General features: G+C 52.2%; 1 protein-coding gene across 25 annotated transcripts in view; it reads right to left on the bottom strand.

The window, feature by feature from the left end:
- The window catches only part of cep89 (centrosomal protein 89), a 251,940-nt gene that overhangs the window by 1,110 nt on the left and 231,972 nt on the right, over positions 1–18,858 (bottom strand). For 3 of the 25 annotated variants that reach the window (XM_031812666.1, XM_031812673.1, XM_031812675.1), the window contains exons 20-24: positions 4,670–5,164; positions 4,214–4,393; positions 3,567–3,951; positions 1,836–2,619; positions 448–883 (exon numbers count right to left, since the gene is read on the bottom strand). In XM_031812666.1, coding sequence (XP_031668526.1) covers positions 4,807–5,164 — 358 coding nt within the window. In that variant the 3' untranslated portion in view covers positions 448–883; positions 1,836–2,619; positions 3,567–3,951; positions 4,214–4,393; positions 4,670–4,806. Of the gene's footprint in view, positions 1–371; positions 884–1,200; positions 1,221–1,759; positions 2,620–2,802; positions 3,952–4,213; positions 4,394–4,669; positions 5,165–18,858 lie in introns of those variants that run through there. The other 22 variants (XM_031812681.1, XM_031812685.1, XM_031812672.1 and 19 more) reach the window with 22 other exon arrangements.

The raw sequence follows: 18,858 nt of genomic DNA, 5'->3' as shown, positions 1-18,858 counted from the left end.
ACATACCTAGTCTTCTAGCCTGGTGTCAGGGTGGTTCTAGTCTGACCAATACAGACCTGGTATCAGGGTGGTTCTAGTCTGACCAAAACAGACCTGGTGTCAGGGTGGTTCTAGTCTGACCAAAACAGACCTGGTGTCAGGGTGGTTCTAGTCTGGTGTCAGGGTGGTTCTAGTCTGACCAAAACAGACCTGGTGTCAGGGTGGTTCTAGTCTGACCAAAACAGACCTGGTGTCAGGGTGGTTCTAGCCTGGTGTCAGGGTGGTTCTAGTCTGACCAAAACAGACCTGGTGTCAGGGTGGTTCTAGTCTGGTGTCAGGGTGGTTCTAGCCTGGTGTCAGGGTGGTTCTAGCCTGGTGTCAGGGTGGTTCTAGTCTGGTGTCAGGGTGGTTCTAGCCTGACCAATACAGACCTTGTGTCAGGGTGGTTCTAGCCTGACCAATACAGACCTGGTGTCAGGGTGGTTCTAGTCTGACCAATACAGACCTGGTGTCAGGATGGTTCTAGTCTGACCAATACAGACCTAGCAGACCTAGCCTGGTGTAAGGGTGGTTCTAGTCTGACCAATACAGACCTGGTCTTCTAGCCTGGTGTCAGGGTGGTTCTAGCCTGACCAATACAGACCTTGTGTCAGGGTGGTTCTAGTCTGACTAAAACAGACCTGGTCTTCTAGCCTGGTGTCAGGGTGGTTCTAGTCTGACCAATACAGACCTTGTGGCAGGGTGGTTCTAGTCTGACCAAAACAGACCTGGTCTTCTAGTCTGGTGTCAGGGTGGTTCTAGTCTGACCAATACAGACCTGGTGTCAGGGTGGTTCTAGTCTGACCAAAACAGACCTGGTCTTCTAGCCTGGTGTCAGGGTGGTTCTAGTCTGACCAATACAGACCTGGTCTTCTAGCCTGGTGTCAGGGTGGTTCTAGCCTGACCAATACAGACCTGGTCTTCTAGCCTGGTGTCAGGGTGGTTCTAGCCTGACCAATACAGACCTGGTCTTCTAGCCTGGTGTCAGGGTGGTTCTAGTCTGACCAAAACAGACCTGGTCTTCTAGCCTGGTGTCAGGGTGGTTCTAGTCTGACCAATACAGACCTGGTGTCAGGGTGGTTCTAGTCTGACCAATACAGACCTGGTGTCAGGGTGGTTCTAGCCTGACCAATACAGACCTGGTCTTCTAGCCTGGTGTCAGGGTGGTTCTAGTCTGACCAATACAGACCTGGTCTTCTAGCCTGGTGTCAGGGTGGTTCTAGTCTGACCAAAACAGACCTGGTCTTCTAGCCTGGTGTCAGGGTGGTTCTAGACTGACCAAAACAGACCTGGTGTCAGGGTGGTTCTAGTCTGACCAAAACAGACCTGGTCTTCTAGCCTGGTGTCAGGGTGGTTCTAGCCTGACCAAAACATACCTAGTCTTCTAGCCTGGTGTCAGGGTGGTTCTAGTCTGACCAATACAGACCTGGTATCAGGGTGGTTCTAGTCTGACCAAAACAGACCTGGTGTCAGGGTGGTTCTAGTCTGACCAAAACAGACCTGGTGTCAGGGTGGTTCTAGTCTGGTGTCAGGGTGGTTCTAGTCTGACCAAAACAGACCTGGTGTCAGGGTGGTTCTAGTCTGACCAAAACAGACCTGGTGTCAGGGTGGTTCTAGCCTGGTGTCAGGGTGGTTCTAGTCTGACCAAAACAGACCTGGTGTCAGGGTGGTTCTAGTCTGGTGTCAGGGTGGTTCTAGCCTGGTGTCAGGGTGGTTCTAGCCTGGTGTCAGGGTGGTTCTAGTCTGGTGTCAGGGTGGTTCTAGCCTGACCAATACAGACCTTGTGTCAGGGTGGTTCTAGCCTGACCAATACAGACCTGGTGTCAGGGTGGTTCTAGTCTGACCAATACAGACCTGGTGTCAGGATGGTTCTAGTCTGACCAATACAGACCTAGCAGACCTAGCCTGGTGTAAGGGTGGTTCTAGTCTGACCAATACAGACCTGGTCTTCTAGCCTGGTGTCAGGGTGGTTCTAGCCTGACCAATACAGACCTTGTGTCAGGGTGGTTCTAGTCTGACTAAAACAGACCTGGTCTTCTAGCCTGGTGTCAGGGTGGTTCTAGTCTGACCAATACAGACCTTGTGGCAGGGTGGTTCTAGTCTGACTAAAACAGACCTGGTCTTCTAGCCTGGTGTCAGGGTGGTTCTAGTCTGACCAATACAGACCTGGTGTCAGGGTGGTTCTAGTCTGACCAATACAGACCTGGTGTCAAGGTGGTTCTAGTCTGACTAAAACAGACCTGGTCTTCTAGCCTGGTGTAAGGGTGGTTCTAGTCTGACCAATACAGACCTGGTATCAGGGTGGTTCTAATCTGACCAATACAGACCTGGTGTCAGGGTGGTTCTAGTCTGACCAAAACAGACCTGGTCTTCTAGCCTGGTGTCAGGGTGGTTCTAGTCTGACCAATACAGACCTGGTCTTCTAGCCTGGTGTCAGGGTGGTTCTAGTCTGACCAAAACAGACCTGGTCTTCTAGCCTGGTGTCAGGGTGGTTCTAGACTGACCAAAACAGACCTGGTGTCAGGGTGGTTCTAGTCTGACCAAAACAGACCTGGTCTTCTAGCCTGGTGTCAGGGTGGTTCTAGCCTGACCAAAACATACCTAGTCTTCTAGCCTGGTGTCAGGGTGGTTCTAGTCTGACCAATACAGACCTGGTATCAGGGTGGTTCTAGTCTGACCAAAACAGACCTGGTGTCAGGGTGGTTCTAGTCTGACCAAAACAGACCTGGTGTCAGGGTGGTTCTAGTCTGGTGTCAGGGTGGTTCTAGTCTGACCAAAACAGACCTGGTGTCAGGGTGGTTCTAGTCTGACCAAAACAGACCTGGTGTCAGGGTGGTTCTAGCCTGGTGTCAGGGTGGTTCTAGTCTGACCAAAACAGACCTGGTGTCAGGGTGGTTCTAGTCTGGTGTCAGGGTGGTTCTAGCCTGGTGTCAGGGTGGTTCTAGCCTGGTGTCAGGGTGGTTCTAGTCTGGTGTCAGGGTGGTTCTAGCCTGACCAATACAGACCTTGTGTCAGGGTGGTTAGAACTGACCAATACAGACCTGGTGTCAGGCTGGTTCTAGTCTGACCAATACAGACCTGGTGTCAGGATGGTTCTAGTCTGACCAATACAGACCTGGTCTTCTAGCCTGGTGTAAGGGTGGTTCTAGTCTGACCAATACAGACCTGGTCTTCTAGCCTGGTGTCAGGGTGGTTCTAGCCTGACCAATACAGACCTTGTGTCAGGGTGGTTCTAGTCGGACTAAAACAGACCTGGTCTTCTAGCCTGGTGTCAGGGTGGTTCTAGCCTGACCAATACAGACCTTGTGTCAGGGTGGTTCTAGTCTGACTAAAACAGACCTGGTCTTCTAGCCTGGTGTCAGGGTGGTTCTAGTCTGACCAATACAGACCTTGTGGCAGGGTGGTTCTAGTCTGACTAAAACAGACCTGGTCTTCTAGCCTGGTGTCAGGGTGGTTCTAGCCTAACCAAAACATTTGGTCAGGCTGACCAAAACAGACCTGGTCTTCTAGCCTGGTGTCAGGGTGGTTCTAGCCTAACCAAAACATACCTAGTCTTCTAGCCTGGTGTCAGGGTGGTTCTAGTCTGACCAATACAGACCTGGTATCAGGGTGGTTCTAGTCTGACCAATACAGACCTGGTGTCAGGGTGGTTCTAGTCTGACCAATACAGACCTGGTGTCATGGTTGTTCTAGTCTGACCAATACAGACCTGGTCTTCTAGTCTGGTGTCAGGGTGGTTCTAGTCTGACCAATACAGACCTGGTGTCATGGTTGTTCTAGTCTGACCAATACAGACCTGGTCTTCTAGTCTGGTGTCAGGGTGGTTCTAGTCTGACCAATACAGACCTGGTCTTCTAGTCTGGTGTCAGGGTGATTCTAGTCTGACCAATACAGATCTGGTGTCAGGGTGGTTCTAGTCTGACCAATACAGACCTGTTCTTCTAGTCTGGTGTCAGGGTGATTCTAGTCTGACCAATACAGACCTGGTCTCAGGGATGGTTCTAGTCTGACTAAAACAGACCTGGTGTCAGGGTGGTTCTAGTCTGACCAATACAGACCTGTTCTTCTAGCCTGGTGTCAGGGTGGTTCTAGTCTGACCAATACAGACCTGGTCTTCTAGCCTGGTGTCAGGGTGGTTCTAGTCTGACCAATACAGACCTGGTGTCAGGGTGGTTCTAGTCTGACCAATACAGACCTGGTCTTCTAGCCTGGTGTCAGGATGGTTCTAGTCTGACCAATACAGACCTGGTCTTCTAGCCTGGTGTCAGGGTGGTTCTACTCTCCTGCCAACTCTTTATGTCATGTTTGGCTTGACAATGAACAATGGAGTTAGCAAGAGCAGAAACAGATCTGGGACCAGGCTATTAAAACAGGCCTGGGACCAGGCTACTAAAACAGACCTGGGACCAGGCTACTAAAACAGGCTACTAAAACAGACCTGGGACCAGGCTACTAAAACAGACCTGGGACCAGGCTACTAAAACAGGCCTGGGACCAGGCTACTAAAACAGACCTGGGACCAGGCTACTAAAACAGGCTACTAAAACAGACCTGGGACCAGGCTACTAAAACAGACCTGGGACCAGGCTACTAAAACAGACCTGGGACCAGGCTACTAAAACAGACCTGGGACCAGGCTACTAAAACAGACCTGGGACCAGGCTACTAAAACAGACCTGGGACCAGGCTACTAAAACAGGCTACTAAAACAGGCTACTAAAACAGGCTACTAATACAGACCTGGGACCAGGCTACTTGTCTTCTGTAAGACCAATACAAAAAAGGACACTAAGAATAGAAGTCCATGCCGTTCTTCTCGCTCTCATCTGAGGAGGGGTTCTGGTGCTGGTCCGAGTCAGACTCGAACATAGGGCTGTGGTGGAGGCCGGGCCGGCCGCCGCTCTGGGGAGAGGAGATGCAGGGAGGAGGGCCAGAGCTGTCAGGGTGCGGACGGGGGTAGAACACCTCATCCTGGGGGTGGGAGAGCCAGCTGGGGGAGGGTCCATCGCTCAGACCCCTGCCATGGTGCACTCTGGCTGGGCTGAGGGAGGGGAGAGATGGGCTGGAGTCCTGGAGGGTCTCCCTAATTCTTTGGTTCTCTCTGGTTGCTGCCTCCCACACCACCTCCAACTCACCTTCCACCTCTCTGGAGGAGAGAGAGAGAATTAATTCAGGCACTAAGGCGATTCAGGCACTAAGGTGATTCAGGCACTAAGGCGATTCAGGCACTAAGGCGATTCAGACACTAAGGCGATTCAGGCACAAAGGCGATTCAGGCACAAAGGCGATTCAGGCACAAAGGCGATTCAGGCACTAAGGTGATTCAGGCACTAAGGCGATTCAGGCACTAAGGTGATTCAGGCACTAAGGCGATTCAGACACTAAGGCGATTCAGGCACAAAGGCGATTCAGGCACAAAGGCGATTCAGGCACAAAGGCGATTCAGGCACAAAGACGATTCAGACACTAAGACGATTCAGACACTAAGGCGATTCAGACACTAAGGCGATTCAGACACTAAGGGCAAAATATTACAGAATCTCAGTGGCAATACTGATGAGTGAGTCAACACACCCTAAAGTATATTATATTAGTGGACCCAGTAACCAGGCCTTATGTCTCAGCACCCAGGAACCAGACCTTATGTCTCAGCACCACAAGGAGAGAGAGGGAGAAGAGAGAGGAAAGGAGAGGAGAGAAATGGAGAGAAGGGAAGAGGGAGAGAAGAGAGAGGGAGAGGAGAGAGGGAGAGAGAAGGAGAGGGAGAGGAGGGATAGCGTGGAGAACAGGAAAGGGAGGGAGAGGAGGGATAGCGTGGAGAAGAGGAAAGGGAGGGAGAGGAGGGATAGCATGGAGAACAGGAAAGGGAGGGAGAGGAGGGATAGCGTGGAGAAGAGGAAAGGGAGGGAGAGGAGGGATAGCGTGGAGAAGAGGAAAGGGAGGGAGAGGAGGGATAGCGTGGAGAACAGGAAAGGGAGGGAGAGGAGGGATAGCGTGGATAGGAGGAAAGGGAGGGAGAGGAGGGATAGCGTGGAGAAGAGGAAAGGGAGGGAGAGGAGGGATAGCATGGATAGGAGGAAAGGGAGAGAGAGGAGGGATAGCATGGATAGGAGGAAAGGGAGAGAGAGGAGGGAAGAGAGAGGGAGAGAGAGGAAGAAGAGGGAGAGGAGAGATAGGGGGAGAAGGGAAGAGGGAGAGGAGGGATAGCATGGATAAGAGGAAAGGGAGAGAGATGAGAGAAGAGAGAGGGAGAGAGAGGGAGAGGAGAGAAGAAGGGAGAGGAGAAGGGAGAGGAGAGAGGGAGAGGAGAAGGGAGAGGAGAGAGGAGAGAGGGAGAGGAGAAGGGAGAGAACTGAGAATAAGGGATAGAGAAGTGAAGCTCTTGGAGCAGAGAAGGTAATTGCTGCTGTGGGTTGTTATAGTGTGCATCCCAAATGGTATCCTTTTACATGTGGACCACTACATAGGTAATAGGGTGCATTTCCCCTTGGTCAATAGTAGTGCACTACATAGGGAATAGGGCACATTTCCCCTTGGTCAATAGTAGTGCACTACATAGGAAATAGGGCGCATTTCCCCTTGGTCAATAGTAGTGCACTACATAGGGAATAGGGTGCATTTACCCTTGGTCAATAGTAGTGCACTACATAGGGAATAGGGCACATTTCCCCTTGGTCAATAGTAGTGCACTACATAGGGAATAGGGCGCATTTACCCTTGGTCAATAGTAGTGCACTACATAGGGAATAGGGCGCATTTCCCCTTGGTCAATAGTAGTGCACTACATAGGGAATAGGGCGCATTTCCCCTTGGTCAATAGTAGTGCACTACATAGGGAATAGGGCACATTTCCCCTTGGTCAATAGTAGTGCACTACATAGGGAATAGGGCGCATTTACCCTTGGTCAATAGTAGTGCACTACATAGGGAATAGGGCACATTTCCCCTTGGTCAATAGTAGTGCACTACATAGGGAATAGGGCACATTTCAACCAATGAAGGACCTGTCACAAATAGTGTGTTCTTGTTGCACACCCAGGAGCCTCTCCATTTCACCAGCTGCCACTGAACCAGGATCTGTCTCCCTCCCTCCTTCATGCCTTCCTTCCCTTTCCTCTCCTCTCCCTCCTTTCCTCCTCTCCTTTCCCTCTCTCCATCCTCTCCCCTTCCTTCCTCCCCCTCCTTTACTCCTCTCCCCCTCCATCTTCACTCCCCCCCTCCTTTCCTCCTCACTCATTTCCTCTTCTCCCCCTCTCCCTCCATCTTCACTCCTTTCCCTCCTCCCCCTCCTTCTCCTCATCCTCCTTTCCTCCTCTCCCTCATCCTTTCCTCCTCTCCCTCATCCTTTCCTCCTCTCCCTCATCCTGGGGTGAAACTCCAGGCTTTTTGAGAGTGGACTGAGCTGCTGAATACGAGGCTTAAACACCCCTTACTGCTGTTGGTGTAACCCATGGAGATTGGTACCCTTTCGCTGGAGGAGGAATAGGAAGGCCTATTGATCCAGTCTGGCTGAGAGGGAGGAATAGGAAGGCCTATTGATCCAGTCTGGCTGTGAGGGAGGAATAGGAAGGCCTATTGATCCAGTCTGGCTGTGAGGGAGGAATAGGAAGGCCTATTGATCCAGTCTGGCTGTGAGGGAGGAATAGGAAGGCCTATTGATCCAGTCTGGCTGTGAGGGAGGAATAGGAAGGCCTATTGTTAAGACAGCAGCATGACGTCCATCACATTAGCTAATTACCCGTGTTCTGTCCTGTGGTCTGGTGATGTGACCTGGTCTCTGTAGCCTCACACACACACAGTCACAGACTAGTGCTGTCGTCAGTAGTTAACTACCTGTGGTCCTGTGACATGACCTGGTCTCTGTAGCCACACACACACACACACACACACACACACACACACACACACACACACACACACACACACACACACACACACACACTAGTGCTGTCGTCAGTAGTTAACGACCTGTGGTCCTGTGACATGACCTGGTCTCTGTCTCTGTCACACACTTAAGAGTGACTCATCGTTCCTAATCACCCGCGGCAACACAGAACTTCACTGAGAAAGAGCCTTTATCGTCATCTTCATCAGCTTAGGGGGAGAGAGGAGGGGACAGGGGAGAGAGGAGGGGACAGGGGATGGGAGAGGGGTCAAGGGATGGGAGAGGGGGACAGGGGAGTGGAAACAGGGGAGTGGAAAGAGGGACAGGGGAGTGGAAAGAGGGACGGGGAATGGAAAGAGGGACAGGAGAGAGGGACAGGGGAGTGGAGAGGGACAGGGGAGTGGAAATTAGGGACAGGGGAGTGGAAAGAGGAACAGGGGAGTGGAAAGAGGGACAGGGGAGTGGAGAGAGGGACAGGGGAGTGGAAAGAGGGACAGGGGAGTGGAAAGAGGGACAGGGGAGTGGAAAGAGGGACAGGGGAGTGGAAAGAGGGACAGGGGAGTGGAAAGAGGGACAGGGGAGTGGAGAGAGGGACAGGGGAGTGGAAAGAGGGACAGGGGAGTGGAGAGTGGGACAGGGGAGTGGAAAGAGGGACAGGGGAGTGGAAAGAGGGACAGGGGAGGTGAAAGAGGGACAGGGGAGTGGAAAGAGGGATAGGGGAGTGGAGAGAGGGACAGGGGAGTGGTAAAAGGGACAGGGGAGTGGAGAGAGGGAGTGGAAAGAGGGACAGGGGAGTGGAAAGAGGGACAGGGGAGTGGAAAGAGGGACAGGGGAGTGGGAAGAGGGACAGGGGAGTGGAAAGAGGGACAGGGGATGGGGGAGTGGAAATAGGGACAGGGGAGTGGAAATGGGGACAGGGGAGTGGAAAGGGGGACAGGGGAGTGGAGAGAGGGACAGGGGAGTGGAAAGAGGGACAGGGGAGTGGAGAGAGGAACAGGGGAGTGGAAACAGGGGAGTGGAAAGAGGGACAGGGGAGTGGAAAGAGGGACAGGAGAGAGGGACAGGGGAGTGGAGAGGGACAGGGGAGTGGAAAGAGGGACAGGGTAGTGGAAAAGAGGAACAGGGGAGTGGAAAGAGGAACAGGGGAGTGGAAAGAGGAACAGGAGAGGTGAAAGAGGGACAGGGGAGTGGAGAGAGGGACAGGGGAGTGGAGAGAGGGACAGGGGAGTGGTAAAAGGGACAGGGGAGTGGAGAGAGGGAGTGGAAAGAGGGATAGGGAGTGGAAAGAGGGACAGGGGAGTGGGAAGAGGGACAGGGGAGTGGAAAGAGGGACAGGGGATGGGAGAGAGGGACAGGGGAGTGGAAAGGGGGACAGGGGAGTGGAAAGAGGGACAGGGGAGTGGAAGGAGGGACAGGGGAGTGGAGAGAGGGTCAGGGGAGTGGAGAGAGGGACAGGGGAGTGGAAAGGGGGACAGGGGAGTGGAGAGAGGGACATGGGATGGGAGAGAGGGACAGGGGAGTGGAAAGAGGGACAGGGGAGTGGAAAGAGGGACAGGGGAGTGGAAAGAGGGACAGGAGAGAGGGAAAGAGGAACAGGGGAGTGGAAAGAGGAACAGGGGTGTGGAAAGAGGGACAGGAGAGGTGAAAGAGGGACAGGGGAGTGGAGAGAGGGACAGGGGAGTAGAACAAGGGACAGGGGAGTGGAAAGAGGGACAGGGGAGTGGAAAGAGGGACAGGGGATGGGAGAGAGGGACAGGGGATGGGAGAGAGGGACAGGGGAGTGGAAAGAGGGACAGGGGAGTGGAAAGAGGGACAGGGGAATGGAAAGAGGGACAGGGGAGTACAACGAGGGACAGGGGAGTGGAAAGAGGGACAGGGGAGTGGAAAGAGGGACAGGGGATTGGAAAGAGGGACAGGGGATGGGAGAGAGGGACAGGGGATGGGAGAGAGGGACAGGGGAGTGGAAAGAGGGACAGGGGAGTGGAAAGAGGGACAGGGGAGTGGAAAGAGGAGTGGAAAGAGGGACAGGGGAGTGGAAAGAGGGACAGGTGAGTGGAGAGAGGGACAGGGGAGTGGAAAGAGGGACAGGGGATGGGAGAGGGGAGTGGAAAGAGGGATGGGAGAGGTGAAAGAGGGACAGGGGAGTGGAGAGGGGACAGGGGAGTGGAAAGAGGGACAGGGGAGTGGAAAGAGGGACAGGGGAGTGGAGAGGGGAGTGGAAAGAGGGATGGGAGAGGTGAAAGAGGGACAGGGGATGGGAGAGGGGGACAGGGAAGTGGAAAGAGGGAGTGGAAAGAGGGACAAGGGAGTGGAGAGGGGACAGGGGAGTGGAAAGAGGGACAGGGGAGTGGAAAGAGGGACAGGGGAGTGGAGAGGGGACAGGGGAGTGGAAAGAGGGACAGGGGAGTGGAGAGAGGTACAGGGGAGTGGAAACAGGGGAGTGGAAAGAGGGACAGGGGAGTGGAAAGAGGGACAGGGGAGTGGAAAGAGGGACAGGGGAGTGGGACAGGGGAGTGGAGAGGGACAGGGGAGTGGAAAGAGGGACAGGGGAGTGGAGAGGGGACAGGGGAGTGGAAAGAGGGACAGGGGAGTGGAGAGAGGAACAGGGGAGTGGAAACAGGGGAGTGGAAAGAGGGACAGGGGAGTGGAAAGAGGGACAGGGGAGTGGAAAGAGGGACAGGGGAGTGGAAAGAGGGACAGGAGAGAGGGACAGGGGAGTGGAGAGGGACAGGGGAGTGGAAAGAGGGACAGGGTAGTGGAAAGAGGAACAGGGGAGTGGAAAGAGGAACAGGGGAGTGGAAAGAGGAACAGGAGAGGTGAAAGAGGGACAGGGGAGTGGAGAGAGGGACAGGGGAGTGGAAAGAGGGACAGGAGAGGTGAAAGAGGGACAGGGGAGTGGAAAGAGGGACAGGGGAGTGGAAAGAGGGACAGGGGGTGGAAAGAGGGACAGGGAGTGGAGAGAGGGACAGGGGAGTGGTAAAAGGGACAGGGGAGTGGAGAGAGGGAGTGGAAAGAGGGACAGGGGAGTGGAAAGAGGGACAGAGGAGTGGGAAGAGGGACAGGGGAGTGGAAAGAGGGACAGGGGATGGGAGAGAGGGACAGGGGAGTGGAAAGGGGGATAGGGGAGTGGAAAGAGGGACAGGGGAGTGGAAAGAGGGACAGGGGAGTGGAGAGAGGGACAGGGGAGTGGAGAGGGGGACAGGGGAGTGGAAAGGGGGACAGGGGAGTGGAGAGAGGGACAGGGGAGTGGAAAGAGGGACAGGGGATGGGGAGAGTGGAAAGAGGGACAGGGGAGTGGAAAGAGGGACAGGAGAGGTGAAAGAGGGACAGGGGAGTGGAGAGAGGGACAGGGGAGTAGAACGAGGGACAGGGGAGTGGAAAGAGGGACAGGGGAGTGGAAAGAGGGACAGGGGATGGGAGAGAGGGACAGGGGATGGGAGAGAGGGACAGGGGAGTGGAAAGAGGGACAGGGGAGTGGAAAGAGGGACAGGGGAGTGGAAAGAGGGACAGGGGAGTAGAACGAGGGACAGGGGAGTGGAAAGGAAGGGGACAGGGGAGTGGAAAGAGGGACAGGGGAGTGGATAGAGGGACAGGGGATGGGAGAGAGGGACAGGGGATGGGAGAGAGGGACAGGGGAGTGGAAAGAGGGACAGGGGAGTGGAAAGAGGGACAGGGAAGAGGGACAGGGGAGTGGAAAGAGGGACAGGGGAGTGGAAAGAGGAGTGGAAAGAGGGACAGGGGAGTGGAAAGAGGGACAGGGGAGTGGAGAGAGGGACAGGGGAGTGGAAAGAGGGACAGGGGATGGGAGAGGGGAGTGGAAAGAGGGATGGGAGAGGTGAAAGAGGGACAGGGGAGTGGAGAGGGGACAGGGGAGTGGAAAGAGGGACAGGGGAGTGGAAAGAGGGACAGGGGAGTGGAGAGGGGAGTGGAAAGAGGGATGGGAGAGGTGAAAGAGGGACAGGGGATGGGAGAGGGGGACAGGGGAGTGGAAAGAGGGAGTGGAAAGAGGGACAAGGGAGTGGAGAGGGGACAGGGGAGTGGGAAGAGGGACAGGGGAGTGGAAAGAGGGACAGGGGAGTGGAGAGGGGACAGGGGAGTGGAAAGAGGGACAGGGGATACTACTGGGGAATGAATCCACCCTGACCAATCACTGTCTACCTAGGAAGAGCTTAATGTGATGTACTACTGGGGCTGAACAGACCAATCACTGTATTTGATATTCATCATCTGCATGTTAGAAGGAACCCTTTCCAGTTGCCATGGGAATCAGTGAGCTGCTGTGTGCTTCCTGGTGAATGGTACAGAACTAGGCAGTGTTCAGGGATGTCTGTTCAGTGTGTGTGTGTGTGTGTGTGTGTGTGTGTGTGTGTGTGTGTGTGTGTGTGTGTGTGTGTGTGTGTGTGTGTGTGTGTGAGTGTTTCCTGGTAAACAGTCCAGAACTAGGCAGAGTTCAGATAGATCCACACAGAACAGGGGAATGTCTGTGTTGGGTACAGCACCACTGTCTGGTTGGGGTTGGTACAGCACCACTGTCTGGTTGGGGTTGGTATAGAACAGGGGAATGTCTTTGTGTTGGGTACAGCACCACTGTCTGGTTGGGGTTGGTACAGCCCCCCTGTCTGGTTGGGGTTGGTACAGCCCCCCTGTCTGGTTGGGGTTGGTACAGCCCCCCTGTCTGGTTGGGGTTGGTACAGCCCCCCTGTCTGGTTGGGGTTGGTACAGCACCACTGGCTGGTTGGGGTTGGTACAGCACCACTGTCTGGTTGGGGTTGGTACAGCCCCCATGCCTGGTTGGGGTTCGTACAGCCCCCCTGTCTGGTTGGGGTTGGTACAGCCCCCCTGTCTGGTTGGGGTTGGTACAGCCCCCCTGTCTGGTTGGGGTTGGTACAGCACCACTGGCTGGTTGGGGTTGGTATAGCACCACTGGCTGGTTGGGGTTGGTACAGCCCCCCTGTCTGGTTGGGGTTGGTACAGCCCCCCTGTCTGGTTGGGGTTGGTACAGCCCCCCTGTCTGGTTGGGGTTGGTACAGCCCCTCTGTCTGGTTGGGGTTGGTACAGCACCACTGGCTGGTTGGGGTTGGTATAGCACCACTGGCTGGTTGGGGTTGGTACAGCACCACTGGCTGGTTGGAGTTGGTACAGCACCACTGTCTGGTTGGGGTTGTACAGCACCACTGTCTGGTTGGGGTTGATACAGCACCACTGTCTGGTTGGGGTTGATACAGCACCACTGTCTGGTTGGGGTTGATACAGCACCACTGTTTGGTTGGGGTTGTACAGCACCACTGGCTGGTTGGGGTTGATACAGCACCACTGGCTGGTTGGGGTTGGTACAGCACCACTGGCTGGTTGGGGTTGGTACAGCACCACTGGCTGGTTGGGGTTGGTACAGCACCACTGGCTGGTTGGGGTTGGTACAGCACCACTTGCTGGTTGGGGTTGATACAGCACCACTGGCTGGTTGGGGTTGGTACAGCACCACTGTCTGGTTGGGGTTGGTACAGCACCACTGTCTGGTTGGGGTTGGTATAGAACAAGGGAATGCTTGCAGAGATTAACTATCAGGTTAGAGACAGGAACACTCTGACATGACGGTAGACCATCAGAGATGAACTATCAGGTTAGAGACAGGAACACTGACATGACGGTAGACCATCAGAGATGAACTATCAGGTTAGAGACAGGAACACTCTGACATGACGGTAGACCATCAGAGATGAACTATCAGGTTAGAGACAGGAACACTCTGACATGACGGTAGACCATCAGAGATGAACTATCAGGTTAGAGACAGGAACACATGACAACACTACTGAGATGTTATCATGGAGAGAGAGAGACAGACAGACAGTCAGACAGACAGAAATGTGGGAAATGGTTGGTGGGGCTCAAAACAATAATCATGTCAAATAAATTGTTGTTTTGTGATATCATTAAGAACGGTATAACCAAATAATCGTAATTCTAACAATGTATACGTCCTAGTTATCAGATCTAAATGTTGGGGAACTTATATGATTAAATATGAAACTATTTGTGAGAAGATGAAATGTGATTTTAGCCTTCTAAATTATAATTATTTTTAATGTAAAGTTTTACCCAGTCTGTAACCACGGCCACGTGAGCACAGACATTATGCCAAAAGGAGGAAACGCCTCTTTTCCCCCCAGATTGTTTAAGCACCCTAGTCTAGTAAACTCGACCGAGTACCACCATGTGTGTACCTTTGAAGGATTCAGTCTAACGGGGACGAGAGGAGAAGGGCATTTCACTTCCACCACCGTGTGGTCTGACGTTTTTCCATTCTAAATAGACACTTCCAGAACAAAGGACATGGTGGACAACCAGACACTTTCTGTCGAACTATTCGTCACAGACGGATCGGGCGATTTCAACAGAGAGAGACGACAAAGACATACAAGCGTAAATATGTACATTGCATTTCTAAGTCCAAATGAGCGGTTGTTAGGGTGATAACTATCCATATTTACGATGAGCATATTATTCAACTGTAAGTACGATAGTTTAATTTCTTTGTCGCTCTTTCTTTTCCCACCCCTTTTCATTATGTAACAAGCCGTCATATCGGGTTAGTCCACTAGGGACCTTTCATTATGTAACAAGCCGTCATATCGGGTTAGTCCACTAGGGACCTTTCATCGTGTAACAAGACCTCATATCGGGTTAGTCCACTAGGGACTTTTCATTGTGTAACAAGACCTCATATCGGATTAGTGACCTTTCATATTTTGTTATTTAGTAAATACACAAATTGGCTGAATTATTTATCGCTGATTCATCATGGAGACCAGGGTTTGTGCAGATATATAGGATATTACGACGTATCAGAATGAGACTGAAATAGGAGCAAATGAATGATGGATGACAGTATAGCAATATATTCTGATATTTTTGAGTTAAAACTGAAACTGTACACAGACTACATCCACATTAATGTTAGTCACGACACAGACTACATCCACAAATAAACTTTTTCCATGGTGCCCCAAATTAATGCTTAATTATTTGTTATATGATTATTTTAATCGCGTAATAATTGGATGAATAGCCATCATCGCATTAATGGTGGTCACGACACAGACTACATCCACATTAACGGTAGTCACGTCACGACACAGAATATATCCACATTAATGGTAGTCACGTCACGACAAAGACTACATCCACATTAATGGTAGTCACGACACAGACTACATCCACATTAATGGTAGTCACGTCACGACACAGACTACATCCACATTAATGGTAGTCACGTCACGATACAGACTACATCCACATTAATGGTAGTCACGTCACGATACAGACTACATCCACTACTAGAAAAGTCATCCATCACAAATGTAACAAAGAACATCCGAAATAAACAATTATTCAAATATAAACTACTACAGATTCTAGACTAAAGGTCTCTCCCTATAGATAGAAAGACAGACAGACAAATGGGCAGACAGCCAGACTGATGGACAGGCAGACAGCCAGACAGCCAGACTGATGGACAGGCAGACAGCCAGACTGATGGACAGCCAGACAGCCAGACTGATGGACAGACAGACAGCCAGACAGCCAGACTGATGGACAGGCAGACAGCCAGACAGCCAGACTGATGGACAGGCAGACAGCTAGACAGCCAGACTGATGGACAGGCAGACAGCCAGACAGCCAGACTGATGGACAGGCAGACAGCCAGACAGCCAGACTGATGGACAGGCAGACAGCCAGACAGCCAGACTGATGGACAGGCAGACAGCTAGACAGCCAGACTGATGGACAGACAGACAGCCAGACAGCCAGACTGATGGACAGGCAGACAGCCAGACAGCCAGACTGATGGACAGGCAGACAGCCAGACAGCCAGACTGATGGACAGGCAGACAGCCAGACAGCCAGACTGATGGACAGGCAGACAGCTAGACAGCCAGACTGATGGACAGGCAGACAGCTCGACCGACTTGATAGACGGACAAACAATCACAGACAGACAGACAGGGCAACTACATCTCAGGGAGAAATTGATCAAGCCAAATCGACATTCACAATATGATTGAATGCTGTCAGAATCGCCCTAATCAAATCACTCAAACTTTCTGTGTTGCCAAGTCATCGTCCTCCTGCTCTGTACCGTAGGAGGCTTGGGGAATGTTGGATCAATTCTGTCATGCTACTGTTAAAATAACTGAATTTAGATGGTTCAATATTAAAATAGCATGAACTAAGGAGAGAGAGAGATACAGAGAGAGGGAGAGAAAGGGGATGGAAAGTGGAGAGAGAGAGAGAGAGAGAGAGAGGGGGGAAAGAGAGGAGAGCATTAAAGAGTGAGAGAGAGCGAGAGAGAGAGCACTAAAGAAAGACAATTGAGGACATCAGAAAGAGAGAGAGCAACAGCGAGAGAACAGCATTAAGAGAACAACAGAGAGAGAGAGAGTGACACAGAGGGAGAGTGACTGTGAGAGAGAGACAGAGAAAGAGAGGGCATAACACCGAGAGAGAGAGAACAACAGAGAGAGAACAGCATTAAGAGAACAACAGAGAGAGAGAGTGACACAGAGGGAGAGTGACTGTGAGAGAGAGACAGAGAAAGAGAGGGCATAACACCGAGAGAGAGAGAGAACAACAGAGAGAGAACAGCATTAAGAGAACAACAGAGAGAGAGAGAGTGACACAGAGGGAGAGTGACTGTGAGAGAGAGAGACAGAGAAAGAGAGGGCATAACACCGAGAGAGAGAGAACAACAGCGAGAGAGAGAGTGACACAGAGGGAGAGTGACTGTGAGAGAGACAGAGAAAGAGAGGGCATAACACCGAGAGAGAGAGAACAACAGAGAGAGAGAGAGTGACACAGAGGGAGAGTGACTGTGAGAGAGAGACAGAGAAAGAGAGGGCATAACACCGAGAGAGAGAGAACAACAGAGAGAGAGAGAGTGACACAGAGGGAGAGTGACTGTGAGAGAGAGACAGAGAAAGAGAGGGCATAACACCGAGAGAGAGAGAACAACAGAGAGAGAGAGAGTGACACAGAGGGAGAGTGACTGTGAGAGAGAGACAGAGAAAGAGAGGGCATAACACCTAGAGAGAGAGAACAACAGAGAGAGAGAGAGTGACACAGAGGGAGAGTGACTGTGAGAGAGAGACAGAGAAAGAGAGGGCATAACACCGAGAGAGAGAGAACAACAGAGAGAGAGAGAGTGACACAGAGGGAGAGTGACTGTGAGAGAGACAGAGAAAGAGAGGGCATAACACCGAGAGAGAGAGAACAACAGAGAGAGAGAGAGTGACACAGAGGGAGAGTGACTGTGAGAGAGAGACAGAGAAAGAGAGGGCATAACACCGAGAGAGAGAGAAACAACAGAGAGAGAGAGAGTGACACAGAGGGAGAGTGACTGTGAGAGAGAGACAGAGAAAGAGAGGGCATAACACCTAGAGAGAGAGAACAACAGAGAGAGAGAGAGTGACACAGAGGGAGAGTGACTGTGAGAGAGAGACAGAGAAAGAGAGGGCATAACACCGAGAGAGAGAGAACAACAGAGAGAGAGAGAGTGACACAGAGGGAGAGTGACTGTGAGAGAGAGACAGAGAAAGAGAGGGCATAACACCGAGAGAGAGAGAACAACAGAGAGAGAGAGAGTGACACAGAGGGAGAGTGACTGTGAGAGAGAGACAGAGAAAGAGAGGGCATAACACCGAGAGAGAGAGAACAACAGAGAGAGAGAGAGTGACACAGAGGGAGAGTGACTGTGAGAGAGAGACAGAGAAAGAGAGGGCATAACACCGAGAGAGAGAGAACAACAGAGAGAGAGAGTGACACAGAGGGAGAGTGACTGTGAGAGAGAGACAGAGAAAGAGAGGGCATAACACCGAGAGAGAGAGAACAACAGAGAGAGAGAGAGTGACACAGAGGGAGAGTGACTGTGAGAGAGAGACAGAGAAGAGAGGGCATAACACCGAGAGAGAGAGAACAACAGAGAGAGAGAGAGTGACACAGAGGGAGAGTGACTGTGAGAGAGAGACAGAGAAAGAGAGGGCATAACACCGAGAGAGAGAGAACAACAGAGAGAGAGAGAGTGACACAGAGGGAGAGTGACTGTGAGAGAGAGGACAGAGAAAGAGAGGGCATAACACCGAGAGAGAGAGAACAACAGAGAGAGAGAGAGTGACACAGAGGGAGAGTGACTGTGAGAGAGACAGAGAAAGAGAAGGGCATAACACCGAGAGAGAGAGAACAACAGAGAGAGAGAGAGTGACACAGAGGGAGAGTGACTGTGAGAGAGAGACAGAGAAAGAGAGGGCATAACACCGAGAGAGAGAGAACAACAGAGAGAGAACAACAGAGAGTGACACAGAGGGAGAGTGACTGTGAGAGAGAGACAGAGAAAGAGAGGGCATAACACCGAGAGAGAGAGAACAACAGAGAGAGAGAGAGTGACACAGAGGGAGAGTGACTGTGAGAGAGAGACAGAGAAAGAGAGGGAATAACACCGAGAGAGAGAGAACAACAGAGAGAGAGAGAGTGACACAGAGGGAGAGTGACTGTGAGAGAGAGACAGAGAAAGAGAGGGCATAACACCGAGAGAGAGAGAACAACAGAGAGAGAGAGAGTGACACAGAGGGAGAGTGACTGTGAGAGAGAGACAGAGAAAGAGAGGGCATAACACCGAGAGAGAGAGAACAACAGAGAGAGAGAGAGTGACACAGAGGGAGAGTGACTGTGAGAGAGAGACAGAGAAAGAGAGGGCATAAACACCGAGAGAGAGAGAACAACAGAGAGAGAGAGAGTGACACAGAGGGAGAGTGACTGTGAGAGAGAGACAGAGAAGAGAGGGCATAACACCGAGAGAGAGAGAAACAACAGAGAGAGAGAGAGTGACACAGAGGGAGAGTGACTGTGAGAGAGAGACAGAGAAAGAGAGGGCATAACACCGAGAGAGAGAGAGAACAACA

This window comes from Oncorhynchus kisutch, unplaced genomic scaffold (assembly GCF_002021735.2).
Source record: "Oncorhynchus kisutch isolate 150728-3 unplaced genomic scaffold, Okis_V2 Okis03b-Okis08b_hom, whole genome shotgun sequence".
NCBI classification, from domain to species: Eukaryota; Metazoa; Chordata; class Actinopteri; order Salmoniformes; family Salmonidae; genus Oncorhynchus; species Oncorhynchus kisutch.
Note: the sequence above shows the minus strand (reverse complement) of the source record. Positions and strands in the feature narration are given on the sequence as shown.